The 20,848-nt window shown below is 46.7% G+C and overlaps 1 protein-coding gene across 1 annotated transcript in view; it reads left to right on the forward strand.

The window, feature by feature from the left end:
• The window catches only part of mars1 (methionyl-tRNA synthetase 1), a 72,210-nt gene that overhangs the window by 1,877 nt on the left and 49,485 nt on the right, over positions 1 to 20,848 (forward strand). Inside the window, exons 3-9 of the mRNA XM_072249784.1 lie at positions 1,431 to 1,509; positions 3,396 to 3,530; positions 4,894 to 4,969; positions 7,469 to 7,641; positions 19,409 to 19,521; positions 19,846 to 19,962; positions 20,418 to 20,621. Of these exons, the coding sequence (XP_072105885.1) occupies positions 1,431 to 1,509; positions 3,396 to 3,530; positions 4,894 to 4,969; positions 7,469 to 7,641; positions 19,409 to 19,521; positions 19,846 to 19,962; positions 20,418 to 20,621 (897 nt within the window). The remainder of the gene's footprint in view (positions 1 to 1,430; positions 1,510 to 3,395; positions 3,531 to 4,893; positions 4,970 to 7,468; positions 7,642 to 19,408; positions 19,522 to 19,845; positions 19,963 to 20,417; positions 20,622 to 20,848) is intronic.

A 20,848-nucleotide genomic window follows, 5' to 3' on the forward strand; every position in this document is an offset into this window, starting at 1 on the left:
CTGTCTGGCTGCATCAGTGTGCAGTACAGAATCTGTAAGACCCTACAGAGGTCAGTAAAAACAACTGATAGGATCACCAGGGTCTCCCTCTCCCCCTCTCCCCATTTGTGACATTTACTGGGAGCACTGTATGTGAAGAACCCAAAGCATTGCTGAGGATTCTCGCCACCCATCCCACCATATCTTTGACCCACTAGCATTAGGAAGGAGGTACAGGAGCATCAGGACTAGGTCTGACAGACCAGGTAACAGCTTCTTCCCTCAGGCTGTGAGACGAATGAATACCTTGCCACCACCGAGGTCTCCTCACTAGGACAGTGAGCTGTTCATTGTACTGTTTACCTGTGCTGTGCACTTCGTATGCATTTTGACTGATTAATATTTTGTTTTGTGTGCTCTGTGTGATATATGCACTATAGATGTACCATTGTTTGGTTGTAGAGGCAAATGACTAAAACCTTGAACTTGAATTGACTGGGGGAGGGAGGGTGAAGTATGAAGCTGGGATGTGATAGGTGGAAGAAGTCAAGGACTGAAGAAACCAGAATTTCCATTTGAATTGAAGGAATTGTAATCCCCATTTCAATTTGACTTCCCATTTCCACCCTGACATGTCTGTCCATGGCCTCTACTGCCACAAAGTTAGGTTGGAGGAGCAACACCTCTAGAAAAGTACAGCACAGGAACAGGCTGTTCAGCCTTTTAGTTCGTGCTGAACCATTCTGTCTGGGTAGCCTCCAACCTGATGGCATGAATATCAATTTTTCCAACTTCTGGTAATTTGTCTCCTTCCCCCATTTGTCTTTTTCATTCCCCTTTTTGGCTTCCCTCTTGCCCCTTCTCCTCACCTCCCTCTGGAGTTGCTCCTCTTCCTCTTTCTCCCATGGTCTATGCTCCTCTCCTATCAGATTCCTCCTTCAGCCTTTTACCTCTTGACCTAATCCCTCCCAGTTTCTTATTTCATCTCTCCCCCCCCCACCCCCACCCCACCTCACCTGGCCTGAAACGTCGACTGTACCTCTTCCTAGAGGAGCTGCCTGGCCTGCTGCGTTCACCAGTAACTTTGATGTGTGTTGCTTGAATTTCCAGCATCTATAGATTTCCTCGTGTTCTCATTCTCACCTGTCAGCTTGTCCTCCTTCCCTTCCCCCGACCACCTTATTCTGTCTTCTTTCCCCTGCCTTTCCAGTCCCGATGAAGGGTCTCGGCCCAAAATGTCGAATATTCATTTCCATCCATAGATGTTGCCTGATCTGCTGAATTCCTCCAGCATTTTTGAGTGTGCTATGAGGATGTTGCCTGAACTTGGACTGAGTTTTGGAGACATTGTAGCTTTGCTGGCTCTGGCTCAGTGTAGGGAGTCATGCTGTATCCTTTGCTGATTTGCATTCTTTTTCTCTCCCCCCCCCCCCCCCCCCACACCTTGCAAGGTACCTGTTCACAATCAGTGGGAAGGTGCCTAGTGATGCCACGAATCAGTGGCTGGAGTGGGAGGCGACACAGCTACTGGTGAGTCTGACGTGAGTTTTACAAAAATTTTACAAAAGGCATATTTGATTCCTACGTGGAATGTGCAAAATGTAGAACACTAAAAGATGTAGTTGTAAGATAAAATGATGTCAGCTTGGAATGTGGAGGCCTGGGTGCACGTTGCTGAGATTGGCTGCTGGTGAAGACTTGCTAACGCTGGGATGTTACCACTTACCTCCCCAGTAGTAACTTCAGCTTTCCTCTGGTATTGACTGTAAATACTATTCTGTTTCTTTACAATCACTTTGCTTTCTTCTCTGTTTTTATTAAGCATCATTTTTACTTCTAGTATTTTATTCTTTATATAACTCTAATAAAGTAATTCTTCTAACCTTTAGCACGTGCATGGTATCTCCTTTGTGGGCGCCTCTTGTTGCCGAGTCAGGAGAGAACCAGGAACACAATTTCAAAGTATTTTCGTTACATCTGGGGAGGCAGGTGGTAACAGCCCAGCATCATGAGTCCTGCCCTGGCATGGGGAGGAGTGGATTTGGCTGGAGTGGTTATGGAAGTGGTAGGTGTACAGCACCCTGTGTAACAGCATCAAACCCTCCCTGTTTCTGAGCTCCAGCCCAGTAGCAAGGAAGTTCGGTGCTCCATTTGCCTCTCTTAACCAGCAGCTTTACCTGTGGCAATCGTTTTGCGGTTCTGCGTCTTATCTTCCTGTTTTGATCAAATGGGGCTCAACAGCTGTGTTTCGCAGCTCGGTTGGCAGAAGGAAAACTGATCTGGAACCTTGCTGCCTTGCAGCTGTACACACTCACTAGGAAGGCTTCGGGAGAAACCCCGGTTGGGGGGGGAATCGTGGGAGCTGAAGTCCCAAAGACAGTCCTTCGTTGAGTTCAACGCTGACTGGCAACTCCTGCAGCGCTGCTGGTGCCAAACTGTATCGGTCTCTCCTGTTCCTTTAGATTCATCAGCTGCTTGGAGAAGGGGAGCCTGCTATATTGGCAACAGCTTGCTATTCATATCGTACTGCACTGACTCGTGTACCACATTGACAGCTGGGATGCAGCATCCATGGTTGACCCTGACTAATGGAGGGCCTCAGTATCTCCCTGTCTCTCCTGCTCTGCTGGCTGAACCCTCTAACAAACTTCTACAGGTGTACAATACTGTTAGAAGTGCTGTACCATGGCGGTCTGGAACAGCAATTCGGTGTGCAGGAACATAAGCTGCAGAGAGTCGTGGACTCAGCCCAATACATCACGGACACACCCCTCCCTCCCCACCATCGGTAGTGTCTACAGGAGGTGCTGCCTCAGGAAGGCAACATCCCTCCCCCAGTGTACCATGGTGATGCTAATTTTTATGGCATTTATACCCTAGTGGATTTCTACACGTGTACAGTGGAGAGCATAATGAGTATGACAACACTGAGCAATACAGTGGACTTTTCCTTGATTCTAAGTGTGTCCTTTCTTTGTAAAACAAATTAGTGTGCAATTTATAATTTTCTTGTGAATGTTGCCTATCCTTACTGATTGCGGCCTGTTGGTCAGAGTGTTAAGGGTCCAGTTGGAGAGGGAGCCATTAACTCCCAGGGTCCAAAGTTTGGTGAGGAGTTTGTTTGGTACAGAAGCCTGAAGTCTCACACCACCAGGTTCAGGAACAGCTACTTCCCTTCAATCATTCGGTTCCTGAACCAACCAGCACAACCCTGATCACCACCTCAGTACAGCAACACTGTGACCACTCTGCACTACACTGGACTTTTACTTGTTTGTGTTCTTTCTTGTAAAAAGTGTTAAGAATTTATACTTTTCTTGTGAGTGTTGTCTGTCTGATGCTCTGTGCCTGTGACGCTGTGGCAAGTTTTCCATTGCATCCGTATAACAGTGAACTCTGGCTCTTTTGTTTCACAGCCGGTTGTGTATGGGGTGCTGCATGCAGTGCTGGTACAGGGCAAGAGAAAGGAAGAGGCCGCGAAGATGGTCAGTCGGCAGCTGGCGCACCTTGACCAGGCTCTGAGCAGCTCGGTGCTGCCCTGCCTTACCTCGGTAAGTTCACGCTGCACTCCCAAACAAGGTGTTGTGGTAAGAAAGGAGGGAACACTCTGTTTCCACCCCCGCCGTGCACCCTCACCACTTTCACTCCCTACTCCCTATCCCTCCATCCCTCTCTTCTTGCTGTCCCAGCTCTTCTGTGGAGGGGGAAGATCCCCATCACCACAGGATGATGGAAAGCTCCCTCACCGGAGGTTTCAATTCAGGCCCTTCTGGACGGGAGGGTTGAAGGGTTTGGGATGTGCCGTCAGAGTGATCCTAGCCCAATGGATCATTCAGGGTGGGGAGCTGGTAAATGATTCATTAGCTGGCCACAAGGTGAACAGTGAGGGTGAAAGAGTGTGCAAAGATAATGCTGGGTAGAAACGTGGCAAATGCTGTTTAATCTACGTTAACTGTGCGGGAACATAATTGGTGAGATGTGATATGGGAATGTAAGTTGGTTTATTATTGTCATGTATACCAAGGTGCAGTGAAAAACTGTTTTGCATACTATCCATATCATTTAGCACATCAGTATGGATGGAATGCAAAACAATGAGTACTACAAGGTAAAACAACAACAGAATGCAGAATAAAATGTTACAGTTACGGAGAAAGTGCAGTATAGGTAGACACTAAGGTGCCACGTCATAATGAGGTAGATTGTGAGCTCCAGTGCATCTTATTGTACCAGCGGTTCATTCAATAGTTTTATAACAGCAGGGTAGAAATAGTTCTTGTACTGTGATGAGAAGGGAGTCATTCAGCCAGAAAGTCATGAATCAGTGGGATTTGCCACCTTCATTGCCACAGAGGGCAGTGCAGGCCAGCATTGGTTTATTATTGAGATGCAGTGAAAAGTTTGTCTTACAAAGTGTTCATGCAAATTAGAACATTGCTCTGAGGTACAACAATGACAATGCATTCAAGTGTAAAACTTCTGAAAAGGTGTACAGCAGGTAAATGATGAAGTGCAAGATCATAATGAGGTAGATTGTGAAACCAAGAGTCCATCTTATTGTCCAAGAATCTGATCACAGTGGGGTAGAAAGTGTCCCTGAGCCTGGCTTTTGTATTGTCTGCCTGATGGGAAGAGAGAATGTCCGGGGTGGGTGGGGTCTTTGATGATTCTGGCTGTTTTACTGAGGCAGTGAGAAGTGTGGACAGATTCCATGGAGGGGAGGCTGGTTTCTGTGATGTGCTGAGCTGTGTCCAGAACTCCCTGCAGTTTCTTGTGGCCACAGGCAGAGCAGTTGACGAACCAAGCGGTGAAGCATCTGGATAGGATCTGTTCTGTGGTGCATCTGTAAAAATGGATGAAGGTCAAGTTGATCTCATAACAAACAGCAAAACTTGTTCCTCCTATCTCTCAAAGGACACAGTGACTGTGGCTGATATTGTGGTCTGGGGAACTCTCTATCCACTCCTAAAGGATGATTTGGGACTTCAAGGTATCGTTGGTTTGTTTATTATTGTCTCATAACAAGATACAGTAAAAAAAAGCTTTTACGTTGCATGCCATCCACTCAGATCATGCCTTACAGGGAAGGTGATGTGCCACAAGGAGGTAGATTCTGAGACCAAGAGTTTGAGAGATCCGTTCTAGTGTATGATAACTGTAAGCTTGAAGTTGTCCTCGAGTACATAGATCAACACACACAAAGCTGGAGCAACTCAGCAGGTCAGGTAGCATCTATGGAGGGAAAAGGAGTGTCGACTTTTTGAGCCAAGACCCTTCATCACTACTCACCTGGATTCATCTATCACCTCCTCCTCCCTCAATTATTTTATTCTGGCTTCTGCATCCTTCCTTTCCAGTCCTGATGAAGGGTCTCGGCCTGAAATGTTGACTGTTTATTCCCCTCCCCCTCTCCATAGAGAGACCTGCTGAGTTCCTCCAACATTTTGTGTCTATTGTTCAAGATTTCCAGCATCCATAGTACATAGAAAACAGAACATTACAGCACAAGTACAGAAAAATTGCCTGCACATGGTCCATATCCCTCCATTGCCTGCGCATTCATGAGCCGATTTAAATTTCTCTTGAACACCATTGGCATATCTGCTTGCTCCTCCACACCCGACAGCCTTTTCCAGGCGCCTTCCACTCCTGATGCATAAAAAAAGAAACTTCCTCTCCACGTTCCCCCTCACATTTAAGTGCAAGTTATTCGGTATTTGACATTTTTATCCTGGGGGGAGGAAGACTCTGTACCTCTCATAATTTTATAAACCTATCCCAGGTCTCCTTTCTTCCTCCGGTTCAGGGGAAATGGCTCCCAGCCTGTCCGTGCTCATCTGATGCTACATAGCTGTGACGCTGCAGCAGGTAGCTTTCTCATTGCATGTGCATACGTGTATTTGAATGTGCAAGAACATATGAAGCTGTGGAGAGCAGTGGACTCTGCCTAATACATCATGGACACATCCCTCCCTCCCCACCATGGGTAGTGTCTACAGGAGGTGCTGTCTCAGGAAGGCAACGTCCATCGTCAGAGATCCCCACCATCCGGGACATCCCATCTTCTCACAGCTCCCATCGGGCAGGAGGTACAGAAGCCTGAAGTCCCACATCACCAGGTTCAGGAACAGCTACTTCCCTTCAATCATTTAGTTCCTGAACCAACTGGCACAGCCCTAACAGTTTAATAATACTATGACCACTTCGCAGTACAATGGACAGAACAAAAACAAAATGTGTTATTTAGAACACAACAGGTGTAAAAATTGTCTAAAGTTTGTTTTCCTTGTGAATGCTGTGTCTCTTGCACTATGTGCCTTTGATGCTCCTGCAAGCAAGCTTTTCATTGCATTTGTGCCCACAAAAATAAACTTGTTTTTGACTCTGAGTGGAGAACAGAAATGCATACACCAGATTGCTGATCATTTACTACAGTTCGGCGTTCAACACCATCATTCCCTCCAGATTTATCATCAAGCTCCAACACTGGTCTCTGTACCTCCCTCTGCAACTCCACCTCAACTTCCTCATCGGGCGACCTCAGTCAGTGAGGTTTAGTAACAAAATCTCCTCCTCACTGACCATCAAGATAGGTGCACCTCAAGGCAGTGTACTTAGTTCCCTGCTCTATCACCCTCACGCTCATAACTGCGTAGCTAAGCACAGGTCCAACACTGTCTACAAATTCACCGATGACAACCCTGTTGATTTGCAGAATCACAGATGGTGGTGAATCAAAATGGAGTTTGTCTCTCTGTCGCTCTCCCTCACTCATGTCCATGTGTGCACAGGTTCAGTGAAAAACTTATTTGCAGCAGCAGCACAGGCATATCAGAGGTACATGATCATCAAAAAAGCAAATTAAATGCAATTCTTACAAGAAAGGTCACACTTAGAACAAAACAATCGAAATTCATTATGGTGTTTGGTGTTGCTGTGCTGAGATGGTGATCAGGGTTGTGCTGGTTGGTTCAGGAACCGAATGTTTGAAGGGAAGTAGCTGTTCCTGAACCTGGCGGTGTGGGACTTCAGGCTTCTGTACCTCCTGCCCGATGGGAGCTGTGAGAAGATGGGATGGCCCGGATGGTGGGGATCTCTGATGATGGACGTTGCCTTCCTGAGACAGCACCTCCTGTAGACACTACTGATGGTGGGGAGGGAGGGATGTGTCCGTGATGTGTTTATAGGGCAGATTTCACAACTCTCTGCAGCTTCTTGTCGTACCGGCCCGTAATGCAACCAGTCAGGAAACAGTACATCTGTAGAGGTTTGAGTGTTTGCTGACAATTCTAACCAACCGAGAAAGTGAAGATGGTGGCATGCCTTCCCTGTGGTTACATCTATCAACAGTTCATCTGAGGTATTAACGCCCAGGAATTTTGAGCTGCTGCCTCTGAGTTTAAAACTGCTGATTGAGAAATAGTTTAATTTTCTCTCTCTCTCTCTCTCTCTCTCTCCCCTCCATTTAAATGCACCCCTTTCCCTGCAGAGGAGTTTGTGACCCTGAGTGAATGGTTTCGGCGCATGTCCTGCACAGGACCCTGCCTTGCAGCTGCAACTGCTGTACTGGAGGGGCAGGGGCTGCAGGTCTTCAAGCCCCACTTGCAGAAGCACGCCCCTCCCTTGCAACTAGCAGAGGAGCTTCTTGCCAACAAGGCTCAGGTACGAACTGGTCGAACTGGTGTGTGTGTGTGTGTGTGTATATATGCGTGCGCGCTTTGCATATTTCCCTGTGACCCTGTGAGTTTTCCCTGGCTGCACTGGGTTTTTCCCACATCGCAGTCATGTGCGGGGTCTTTGAGTAAGAGGTTGCTGCGAGCTTTCATCGAGGTTACCTCGCTATTCCCTTTTTTTTTTGAAATTTTCAGTAACTATGTCTTTGCACTGTACCACTGGCACAAAAATCCAAATTTCACATTGTAAAAACAGTGACAATAAACCTGATTCTGGGTGGGGGTATTTCATAGAGATGTGCCAGTTATCACAAGCTCAGCATCAGTAAAGAATGGGACAGCAGAGAAACAGACCCTTCAGTCCTTTGTGTCCCTGACAACCTCTTTGTCTGTCTCCACCAGTCCCATTTCTCCCCTTTAGGACCCTGTCCTTCCTTACTCTGCCTGTTTCCTCAATATCCCTTGGCAGTCCATTCTAAGCACCTACCATACACTGTTTTCAAAATCAAAACCTGTCCTGCACATCTCTCTTCAACCTGTCTACCTCCCTCACCTTAAAACCATGCCCCCGGTATTAGACAATTCAACAGTGGAGGGGAAACGATGCTGACTGTCTCCTCTATCTATGCTTCTCATAACCCTTTAAACCTTTAGCAGGTCTCCCCCTCTGCCGCTCCAGAGAAAATAACTCAAGTTTGTCTAACCTCTCCTTATAGCTCATGCTCTCTAATCCAGGCAGCATCCTGGTGAACCTCTTCTGTAAAGCCTCTCCAAAGCCTTTCTGTAAAGGGGCAACCAGACTGGATGCAATACTCCAGATGCAGCCTGACCACAGTTTTATACAGCTACATCGTGCCTTCCTGACTCTTAAACTGAATGCCCCGATTGAAGAAGGAAAACATGCCGTATGCCTTTATTTTTCTTTTGCCACCCTATTCACTTGCGAGGCCACTTTCAGGGAAGTTTGGACTTAGATTCCAAGATCCCTTTGTACATTGGAGTTGGTTTATTATTGTTGCATGCCCGGAGTTCAAGTTTAATTGTCATTCAACCACACAGCCAAACGAAACAGCATTCCTCTGCAGCCAAGGTACAAAACACAGTACCAACAGTCACACACAGCACATATGATAGCAGAACGTTGTAGAGTTACAAAAAAGAATTTAGAATTTAATAATACAGCCCAAGTCCCTGAGTGTCCTGGCTTGTAGATTAATGGTGCACGAGTGTTGTCCTGGAGCCCCATGTTTCTACAAGAACAGTCACACGGCAGTTCCTCAGATCGCATAATGTAGCCGCAGACAAAGGCAATCTAGCTTATCTCCCACCGAACAAACACTGGAAGGCAGCACTGATGGGGAGGGGCCAGCCTCCAACCCAGCGCGGAATTCAGCATCTCCTTCCTCAGCAGACACAACAAGCAACCCCAAGGTGTGAATGAGGGCCTGGTCCGTGCCACAACTAAGGCAGCTTTCCCGCTGTCGGTCTTGCCAATGAGCCAGTGAATTGGACTCTCAGTATTCTAGATTACCAATGTTCACCAGCGTCTTGCAATCACAACAAAAACATCCCGCACCATCCGTTGGATCACGTACAGCCACTGACACCTTCCATGAGTGGCTGGAGCAGGCTGCAACACAGTGTGCAACAAGTCCAACTCCACTGCTCTCCAGCAGCTTGCTATTGGGGTAGTCCTGTTCTTAGTATCCTGCAGTGTCTGGCAATCATGAAAAAGACGTAAAGGCTGAACAATTAAACAATTGTTTTCATCCAGACAGGCTGCATATGAGCACACTGCCATCTTAGTGAAACACTCAATCTTCTATGCTCCGAGGAATAAAGTCTCAATCTGCCAAACCTCTCTCCATAACTCAGTCGCACGAGTTGGCAACATCCACATCAATCTCCTCAGCACTCTTTCCAGCTTAATGATTTCTTTCCTGTAACAGGGGGACCGAAACTGCACACAAGGGCTTGTTAGATCTTTTACAGAGCAATCCCATTCCAAAATGGTAATTTTCCCTTGCTAACACACTCTCTGCTCACAAGTGGAGGACATCAGTGCAATAAAGAAATGTCGGACAAATTGAGTGGCTTGCTCAGGAGTGCCGAAGGATGAGGGGAGACCTGAAATCTGATTTTAACCATTTTGGGAAATCTGATCACTTGGCTGTCCTCCCACCTGCATACAGGCAGAGGCTAAAGAGCAAGGCTCCAGAGATTAGGACAACAAAGAGGTGGTCGCGGGAGGCAGAGGAGCGAGTCAGTGTGACTGAGCCGTGGATCTGAATGAAATCACCATGGTTGTCACAGACCTTGTTGAAATGAGTGTGTCCCCTCAAATTCATTCAGCCTTCCCCAACCAGAAGTCCTGGATGAACCATGAGATCCGCAATCTGCTGAGGGTCAGATCTGTGTTGTTCAGGTCTGACGATCAAGTAAAATAAGAGGTTTAGGTACGATCTCCAGAAAGTCATTTCATGTGCAAAGTGGCATTTCTGGACTAAACTTGAATCACAGAAGGGTGCTGGACAGCTGTGGCAGGGATTGAGTGCTATCACCTCCTACAAAGTGAAACCAAGCGACATAGCTGACAACAAGGCTTCATTTTGAGATGAGCTCAATGACCATCAAAATGTGGAAGTACTTTCATGAACTCCCAGCCCCCGATGACCCTGTGATTGCGGTCCCTGAGGCCGCCGTGAGAGTATCATTCAGTTGGGCAAACCCACGGGAATCATCTGGCCCAGATGGCCGAGTACTAAAGACCTGTGCTAATCAGTTGGGTGTCTTTAATCTCTCGCTTTGGCTGTCTGAGATACCGACCTGTTTCAAGCAGGCTAGAAATATGCCGGTCGCGAAGAACTGGTAACCTGTCTCAATGACTATCATCCAGTTTCCAGGAGGAGGAAACCAGAAATCTATGAGCCAGTCCTCATCAGAGGATCAGAGGTGGGGAGCGTCAGCAACTTTAAATTCCTCAGTGTTATCATTTCAGTGGATCCGTCCTGCATTCAGCATGAAGTACCATTCTGAAGAAAGCAAGGCAATGCCTCTACTTAGAAGTTTGCAAAGATTTGGTGTGTCATCCAAAACTTTGACAAATTTCTTTTGATATGCGGTGGAGAGTGTATTGACTGGTTGCATTACAGGCTAGTATGGAAACAACAATGCACTTGAATTGAAAATCCTACAAAAAGTAGTGGATGTGGCCCCATCATTCACGGGTAAAGTCCCCTTCCCCACCGTTGAGCACATCTACATGAAGTGCTGTTGTAGGAAAGCAGCATCCATTGTCAAGGACTCCCACCACCCAGACCATGCTCTCTTCTCACTGCTGCCATCAGGAAGAAGGTACAGGAGCCTCAGGACTCTCACCACCAGGTTCAGGAACAGATATTAGCCCTCAAACGTCAGGCTCCTGAACCAGAGGGGATAACCTCACTCGCCCCATCACTCAACAGTTCCCACAACCCACGAGCTCGCTTTCAAGGACTCTTTGTCTACGGAGAGAAATAAACAATCAACGTTTTGGGTCTTTTGCAGGTCTGGAAAGGAGGGGGGCAGAAGCCAGAATAAGAAGGGGGAAAGGGGAATGATTACAAGCTGGCAGGTGATAGGTGAAGCCAGCTGAGGGGGAAAGTTGGTAGGTGGGAGAAGGGGATGAACTAAGACCCAAAACGTGATAGGTGGAAGAGGTAAAGGGCTGAAGAAGGAGGAATCTGATAGGAGAGGACAGTGGACCACAGGAGAAAGGGGAGGAGGAGGGGAATCAGAAGGGAGTAATGGGCAGGTGAGAAAAGAAGAGACGTGAGGGTAAACAATGGGGAATGGGAAAAATAAGAGGGCAGGATAAAAATGACTAGAAGTTAATGACTCGGATGGAATAGGAAGTGTTGCTCCTCCATCCTGAGTTTGGTATTGTGGCAGTAGAGGAAGCCGTAAATAGACATGTCTGAATGGGAATGAGAAGTTGAAATGGGTAGCCACTGGGAGATCCTGCTTTTTGTGGCAATCAGAGGGAAGGTGCTTCACAGAGACGGTGAGGCATAGAGAGACAGCAGTATCTTTTCCTCTGGTGTCAAAATGATTAATACTGGAGGTCATACGTTTAAGGTGTGAGGGAGAAAGTTTTATTTTACCATATGTGGTGTTGGAGGCAGGTACTATAGAAGTGTTCAAGAAGCTCTTCAATTAACGAATGTGAAGGGGATGAGGGATATAGATGTTGTGTAGACAGAAGGGAATAGTTTAGTCAGGTGTTTAATTGCTATTAAAATGAGTTTGGAACAGCAAAGTTTTTTTTTTACACAGAATGATTGGTATGTGGAATGTGCTGCCGGGGTGGGGCTGGAGGCAGGTACAGAGTTGCCGTGACTATGTGGATTGGTGTAGATAGATTAACTTTTTGATGCTTGCATTTTTATATAATCACCTGTAGATGCGTAAGTACGGGACAACCACAACTCCCAGATCCCAGCACCCCTCAGGGTGGAAGACTATTTCCCCTCAGATCCCCTCTAAACTTCAACACACACCACTGCCTCTTTTAAAACTTGCTCTTCCCCTTCTCCAATGTTGTGCGAGTATCTGCCTGAGGGGGGTGGTGCAGGAAGATATTCGCACAACATTGGAGAAGGGGAAGAGCAAGTTTTGGGGTAGGTGTAGATAGTAACTGACAGTCAGCATAGTCACGGTCACTCTTTCCCTTTGGAAACAGCGCCACCTGTTGGATCTGCTGGGTTTTTTTTGGAAATCAAGAACGAGGCATAAAACTTGGTGATTACAGCTGATTTATTATTACGAAGAATTATAGGAAGGATGTGGAAGCTTCAGAGAGGTTGCAGAGGGGATTTACCAGGATGCTGCCTCAACTAGAGAGTGTGTCTTAGGGTGGGTTGAACAAGCTTTTGGCTTTTCTCTTTGGCGTGAAGGAGGATGAATGGTGACTTGATAGAGGTGTATAAGGTATGAAGTATCGACAGAGTGAACAGCTGACACTTCTTAAGGCAGAAATGGTGATTGGAAGAAAGTATAGAGGGCATGTCAGGGTTAGGTATTTTACTCATAGTGGTAAGTGTGTGAAGTGTGCTGCCAGGGGTAGTGGTAGAGACAAGTACATTAGGGAGATTTAAGGGACACTTAGCCAGGCACAGGGATGACAGAAAAATGGAGGGCTATGTGGGAGAGAAATGTTATTTTGAATTTGGAGTAGGTTAAAAAGTTAGCACAACTTCATGGGCCAAAGGGTCAGTACTGTGCTATACTGTTCCGTGTTAACATGAGTTGCAAAGAGTCCCTGAAAATTAGTCTGTAGGTTGTAGAATAAGTTCAGGGTAATTGTGAACGACTAGATCTCCAATTAGGGAAGGAGACAGGGCAGGTGACAGAATGTGTGTAGGGGAACACTTTGCATCTAGTGATCATAATTCCATTAGTTTCAAGGTAATTATGGAGAAAGATCGGTCTGGTCCTCAGATTGAGATTCAGTGAGGTCAGATGAGAAGATCATCGGGGTCTCTCTTCCCGCTATTACAGACACTTACACCACACGCTGAACCCGCAAAGCTAACAGCATCGTGAAGGACCCCACACACCCCTCACACAAACTCTTCTCCCTTCTGCCGTCTGGCAAAAGGTACCGAAGCATTCAAGCTCTCATGACCAGACTGTGCAACAGTTTCTTCCCCCAAGCCATCAGACTCCTCAATACTCAGAGTCTAGACTGACATCTACACCCTTTGTTATTATATTGTAATTTGTCCTCTACTGTGCCTATTGTCTTATTATTTATTGTACTGCCTGCATTGTTTTGTGCACTTTCTGTAGTCCTGTGTAGGTCTGTAGTCTAGTGCAGTTTTTGTGTTGTTTTACGTAGTCTAATGTAGTCTTGTGTTGTCTCACTTAGTCTAGTGTGGTTTTGTGTTGTTTCATGTAGCACCATGGTCCTGGAGGAACGTTGTTTCATTTTTCCTGTGTACTGTACCAGCAGCTTATGGTCAAAATGACAATAAAAAGTGACTTGACTCTAAACTGGAGAAAGGCCAATTTTGATGGTATCAGAAAGGATCTGGCAAGTGTAGATTGTTTTCTGGCAAAGGTGTGAAGGGAGACCTTCAAATGTGTAATTTTGAGAGTACCTGTATAGAGTTTGTATGTACCTGTCAGAATAAAAGACAAGGTTAACAGGTTTAGGGAAGCTTGGTTTTCAAGAGATAATGAGTCCCTGGCAGGAACAAAAGAGGTACTTGAGCATTAAAAATGCATGAGAACGCATAAGGGGGAAATCAGAAGGGCTAAAAGAAGGCATGAGGTTGCTCTCGCAGGCAAGGTTATGGAAAATCCCAAGAGATTTACAGATGTATTAAGAGCAAACTGATAGCAAGGAGCAAAATTAGTCATCAGCGTGGTCATCTATGTGTGGAAAAGAGATGAAGATCTTAAATAGATTTTTTGCATCTGTATTTACTTGGGAATCTATAGAAGTGAGGCATAGCACCATCAACTTCATAGATCTTCTCCAAGTTACAGAGAAGGAGGTGCTTGCTGTCTTGAGATAAATTAGGGTGGATAAGTTCCCAAGGCCTGACAAGTGTCCCCTTAGACCCTTTATGCTAATACTGTCCCAAACATATATGTTTTTCATCATTATCTACTCTCAAGGTTGTAGTCTGTTACCCACACCAAGTTCTCAAAGTATTCCTGTGGACTGGTTCCCTTGTACTTTCTCAAAACATCCATACATCCCAGGATAACACCATTTTGTCTTACAAACTTCCATTTTGCATTCCACATTTTAGCACATACCAAGGAGGAATCAAGTTTAACTCTTTCATTTCAGACGTGAAACAAGAGATGGAACCAGCACAGGGAGGTGTGGGGTCGTGCACTTTGGTAAGAAGGGTAAAGGTGGACACTGTTAAAAGGGGAGAAAGGGTAGTCGTAGGGGATTCCATAGTCAGGGGAACGGACAGGAGATTCTGTGAGCCTGATGGAGATACCCGCATGGTGTGTTGCCTCCCAGGTGCCAGGGTACGGGATGTCTCGGATCAGGTCCTGAATATTCTGAAGGGGCAGGGTGAAAAGCCAGTTGTCTTGGTACATGTTGGTACCAATGACATAGATAGGACAAAGAAGGAGGTCCTGAAGAGAGGTTTCCAGGAGTTAGGAAGGAAGCTGAGAAGCAGGACCTCCAGGGTAGTAATCTCGGGATTGCTACCTGTGCCACCTGCTAGTGAGGGCAAGAGTAGTCGGATCAGGCAGATGAATGCCTGGCTGAGAAACTGGTGTAGGGGGCAGGGCTTCAGATTCTTGGATAATTGGGTCCTCTTCTGGGGGAAGTATGACCTGTTCAAAAAGGACAGGTTACACCTGAACCCGAAGGGGACCAATATCCTGGCGGGAAAGTTTAATAGAGCTGTTAGAGAGGGTTTAAACTAATTTGGCAGGGGGATGGGAACCGTAATGATAGAGCGGAGGAAGGGGAAAACAGAAATAAATCTAAGATAGTGAGCAGTAAAGATGTCAGGAAAGACAGGCAGGTGATGGGGCAACTTTGTAGCCATTGGGATGAGTTGCAATGCAATAAAGTTGCAGTGAAATCAAAGCAAAATGTATCAAATACTGGTCTTAAGGTGTTATACTTAAATGCACACAGCATAAGGAATAAGGTGGATGATCTTGTCGTACAGCTACAGATTGGCAGGTATGATATTGTGGCCATCACTGAGACCTGGCTAAAGGATGCATGTCTCTGGGAGCTGAACGTCCAAGGATACACGGTGTATCGGAAGGATAGGAAGGTAGGCAGAGGGGGGGGGGGGCGGTGTGGCTTTATTGGTAAGAAATGATATCAAATCATTAGAAAGAGGTGATATAGGATCGGAAGGTGCAGAATTTTTATGGGTTGAGCTAAGAAATCACAGGTGTAAAAGGACCCTGATGGCAGGTATTTATAGGCCTCCAAACAGCTGCAGTGATGTGGACTACAAATTACAACAGGAAATAGAAAAGGCTTGTCAGAAGGGCAGTATTATGATCATTGTGGAGGATTTTAACATGCGAGTGGATTGGAAAAATCAGGTTGGCACTGGATCTCAAGAGAGAGAATTTGTAGAATGTCTGCGAGATGGCTTTTTAGAACAGCTTGTTGTTGAGCCCATTAGGGGATCGGCTGTACTGGATTGGGTATTGTGTAATGAACCGGAGGTGATGAGAGAGATTGAGGTGAAGGAACCCTTGGGAGACAGTGATCATAACATGATTGAGTTCACTGTGAAATTAGAAAAAGAGAAGCTGAAATCTGATGTGTTGGTATTTCAGTGGAGTAAAGGAAATTACAGTGGCATGAGAGAGGAACTGGCCAAAGTTGACTGGAAAGGGACACTGGCGGGAAAGATGGCAGAGCAACAGTGGCTGGAGTTTATGTGAGAAGTGAGGAAGGTGCAAGACAAGTATATTCCAAAAAAGAAGAAATTTTCGAGTGGAAAAAGGATGCAACCGTGGTTGACAAGAGAAGTCAAAGCCAAAGTTAAAGCGAAGGAGAGGGCATACAAGGAAGCAAAAATTAGTGGGAAGACAGAGGATTGGGAAGTTTTTAAAACTTTACAAAAGGAAACCAAGAAGGTCATTAAGAGAGAAAAGATTATCTATGAAAGGAAGCTAGCAAATAATATCAAAGAGGATACTAAAAGCTTTTTCAAGTATATAAAGAGTAAAAGACAGGTGAGAGTAGATATAAGACCGATAGAAAATGATGCTGGAGAAATTGTAATGGGAGATAAGGAGATGGCAGAGGAACTGAATGAGTATTTTGCATCAGTCTTCACTGAGGAAGACATCAGCAGTATACCGGACACTCAAGTGTGGCAGGGAAGAGAAGTGTGCGCAGTCACAATTACGACAGAGAAAGTACTCAGGAAGCTGAATAGTCTAAAGGTAGATAAATCTCCTGGACCAGACGGAATGCACCCTCGTGTTCTGAAGGAAGTAGCTGTGGAGATTGCGGAGGCATTAGTGATGATCTTTCAAAAGTCAATAGATTATGGCATGGTTCTGGAAGACTGGAAGATTGCAAATGTCACTCCGCTATTTAAGAAGGGGGCAAGGAAGCAAAAAGGAAATTATAGACCTGTTAGCTTGACATCGGTGGTTGGGAAGTTGTTGGAGTCAATTGTTAAGGATGAGGTTACAGAGTACCTGGAGGCATATGACAAGATAGGCAGAACTCAGCATGGATTCCTTGAAGGAAAATCCTGCCTGACAAACCTATTACAATTTTTTGAGGAAATTACCAGTAGGCTAGACAGGGGAGATGCAGTGGATGTTGTATATTTGGATTTTCAGAAGGCCTTTGACAAGGTGCCACACATGAGGCTGCTTAACAAGATAAGAGCCCATGGAATTACGGGAAAGTTACATACGTGGATAGAGCATTGGCTGATTGGCAGGAAACAGAGAGTGAGAATAAAGGGATCCTATTCTGGTTGGCTGCCGGTTACCAGTGGTGTTCCACAGGGGTCCGTGTTGGGGCCGCTTCTTTTTACATTGTACATCAACGATTTGGATTATGGAATAGATGGCTTTGTGGCTAAGTTTGCTGATGAAACGAAGATAGGTGGAGAGGCCAGCAGTGCTGAGGAAACAGAGAATCTGCAGAGAGACTTGGATAGATTGGAAGAATGGGCAGAGAAGTGGCAAATGAAGTACAATGTTGGAAAGTGTATGGTTATGTACTTTGGCAGAAAAAATAAACGGGCAGACTATTATTTAAATGGAGAAAGAATTCAAAGTTCTGAGATGCAATGGGACTTGGGAGTCCTCGTACAGGATTCCCTTAAAGTTAACCTCCAGGTTGAGTCAGTAGTGAAGAAGGCGAATGCAATGTTGGCATTCATTTCTAGAGGAATAGAGTATAGGAGCAGGGATGTGATGTTGAGGCTCTATAAGGCACTGGTGAGACCTCACTTGGAGTACTGTGGGCAGTTTTGGTCTTATTTAAGAAAGGATGTGCTGACGTTGGAGAGGGTACAGAGAAGATTCACTAGAATGATTCCAGGAATGAGAGGATTAACGTATGAGGAATGTTTGACCGCTCTTGGACTGTATTCCTTGGAGTTTAGAAGAATGAGGGGAGACCTCATAGAAACATTTCGAATGTTAAAAGGCATGGACAGAGTGGATGTGGCTAAGTTGTTTCCCATGACAGGGGAGTCTAGTACGAGAGGTCATGACTTAAGGATTGAAGGGCGCCCATTCAGAACAGAAATGCCAAGAAATTTTTTTTAGTCAGAGGGTGGTGAATCTATGGAATTTGTTGCCACGGGCAGCAGTGGAGGCCAAGTCATTGGGTGTATTTAAGGCAGAGATTGATAGGTATCTGAGTAGCCAGGGCATCAAAGGTTATGGTGAGAAGGTGGGGGAGTGGGACTAAATAGGAGAATGGATCAGCTCATGATAAAATGGTGGAGCAGACTTGATGGGCCGAATGACCTATTTCTGCTCCTTTGTCTTATGGTCTTATGGTCTAAATTTGAGAAGTCGAAGGTGCAGAGGGACTTGAGAGTGCCAGTTTAGGATTCCCTTGAGGTTAGACTAGCATGTTGAGTTGGCAGTAAGGAAGGCAGATGTGAAGCTGGCATTCCTTTCCAGGGGTCTGGGGCATAAAAGCAAGGATGTACTGTACTGCTGAGGCTTCACAAGAATTTGGTCATTTCCAGAGGACTAGATTGTATTTGCCTTCCCCAGAGAGCTGGGAAAGTTTGGATCACTGGTCGTCGGAGTCAGAGAGCAATATAGCATGGATACAGGCCCTTTGGCCCAACTGGTCTGTGCTGACCATGGTACCCAGCTAGTCCCAGTTTTCTGTTTTCAGTCCATAGCTCTCTAAGCCTCACCCCTCCATGTACCTTCCCAAGTGTTTCTTAAATGGTACGATGGTAAAGACTGTACTAAAAGATCTGATGTATTCAAGGACTGGACAGAAAGATGTTTGGGAGGAGTCAAAAGGCAAGAGGAATCCAAATTATTGTCACATAGATGACGTGAAATTTATTGTTTTGCGGAAGCAGTGCAGTGCAAAGACATAAAATCACTATAAATTGCAAACATAAGTAAGGGGAAAGGAGTAACAAAATCATGTTCATGGACTATTCAGAAATCTGTTGGTGGAGAGGAAGAATCTGTTCCTGAATCATCAAGTGTGTGTTTTCCGGTTCTTGTACCTTCTCCCCGATGGTAGTGATGAGAAGGGGGCATGTCCTGGGTGTTGAGGGTTCTTGATGGATGGTGCCTCTTTGAGGCACCGCCTCTTACTGATGTTCTCGATGTTGGGGAGATCTGTGCCTGTGATGGATGTGGCTGAGACTCCAACCACCTGCAGTCTCTTGTGATCCTCGGCATTGGAGCCTCCACACCAGGTGGTGATGCACTGTCAGAATGGTCTCCACCGCACATCTGAAGAAATAATGACAGTTTTTTTTGCCATACTCAATCTCCTCGAACTCCTAATGAGGTAGAGCTGTTGGTGTGATATGTTGGGCCCAGGATAGGTCCTCTAAAATGTTAACACTCAGGAACTTGAAGCTGCTTATCCTTTCCATTGCTGACCCCTCGATGAGGACTGGTGTTTGTTCTCCCCGCTTCCCCTGGGATCGAACCAGCTGTGGGATGGGGAGGTGGGGGTGGGGGGAAAGTGGGATTAAGAGGGGCTGAGTGACCGCCTTCTGATTTGCAGTTGCCCTGCTTTTGTTTCTCAGGAAGGGAACGGTGTCAACCGCAGGGTGACGGCGGAAGAGGAAAAGCAGGCAGAGGAAGCATGGCTGAGTGGCTTGAAAGAGCTCCCGAAACCACAGCAGATACAGCACCCCATGTGAGCGTCCCTGTGGACTCTCTGTGCCCCTTCCCACCCCACCAACGCCCCTGTCCAAAACCTGCTCGTAAACCCACCCTGCTCTACCCTCTTGCCCCTTTGGACCCTCCGTGATCTTGGATACTAGGACCAGTGATCTGTTCCCACATCCCAATTAGCCAGAGGCACCTGGGTCCCCTCTATATATCTCCCCTTCCCCTTCCCCCCTCACCCCCTCTCCCTCCCTCCCTCTTTCTCCCTCGTTTTTCCTTTCCCTCTCTCTCTCTCTCTCTCTCTCTCTCTCTCTCTCACACACTCCCCCTCTCTCACTCTCTCTCACTACAGCCTGCCCAGGAAGAATGAGAGGAACCTCCTCGTCACCAGCGCCTTACCCTACGTCAACAATATTCCGCACCTGGGGAACATCATTGGCTGCGTGCTCAGTGCTGATGTCTTCGCAAGGTGAGGAAGGGAAGTTGGGGCAGGGTGGAGATCCATAACCTGAGTCAACAGCCCTCACCCCCCTCAACACACTGACCAGGCTGAGTGCTGCCAACACAAGGTGCAAGGAGGCCGAGAGGGTCCGAATAACAGGCTGAGTGGCTTCTTGTTGTCCCTGTGTTGCCAGCGTGGGGGATGCTGAGAGGGAGGCAGTATTGCTTTTTGGGAAGTTAAAGCAGGGCTTTCGTAGGGAATGGCAGGACCCTGGGGAGTACTATAGAACAGTACATTGTTCTCAAAAAGTGGAGGACAGGATGGTGAAGAGGGCATTTGACATGTTGGTCTTCATCAGGGCCCTGAGTGCAGGAGTTGGGACATAATGTTGCAGTTGTATGAGACGTTAGTGAGGGTGTGCTTGGAGTATTTTTTTTAGATGTTTTCTCCTCCCTCCCTCCTCCCCTCTCCCCCCACCCCAGGTATTGCCGCCTGAGGGGTTGGAACACACTCTACATCTGCGGCACGGATGAGTATGGGACGGCAACGGAGACCAAGGCCCTGGAGGAGGGCCTGACACCACGGCAGATATGTGACAAGTACCACGCCATCCACAGCGACATCTACCGCTGGTTCGACATCTCCTTCGACTTCTTCGGCCGCACCACGACCCCGCAACAGACCAGGTCAGCGTCACCCCCCCCCCCACTCCTCCCTCCCCCTCCACCTGGTGGCTGAGAGTGGGTGGGGGTGAGAGCAAGGGAGGGAGAATCTACCCCTCACTCTTGGAGTGGGTGGAGAGATGGGAGACACCGTCTCTATCACAGAAGTAGACCAGGTCAGTCAACCCACCCCTTCCTCCCTCTGCACCTGAAGGGGATATGGAGGAGGAGGGAAGCAGGCACTTGTCCTT

This window comes from Mobula birostris, chromosome X, assembly GCF_030028105.1.
Source record: "Mobula birostris isolate sMobBir1 chromosome X, sMobBir1.hap1, whole genome shotgun sequence".
Lineage (NCBI taxonomy): Eukaryota > Metazoa > Chordata > Chondrichthyes > Myliobatiformes > Myliobatidae > Mobula > Mobula birostris.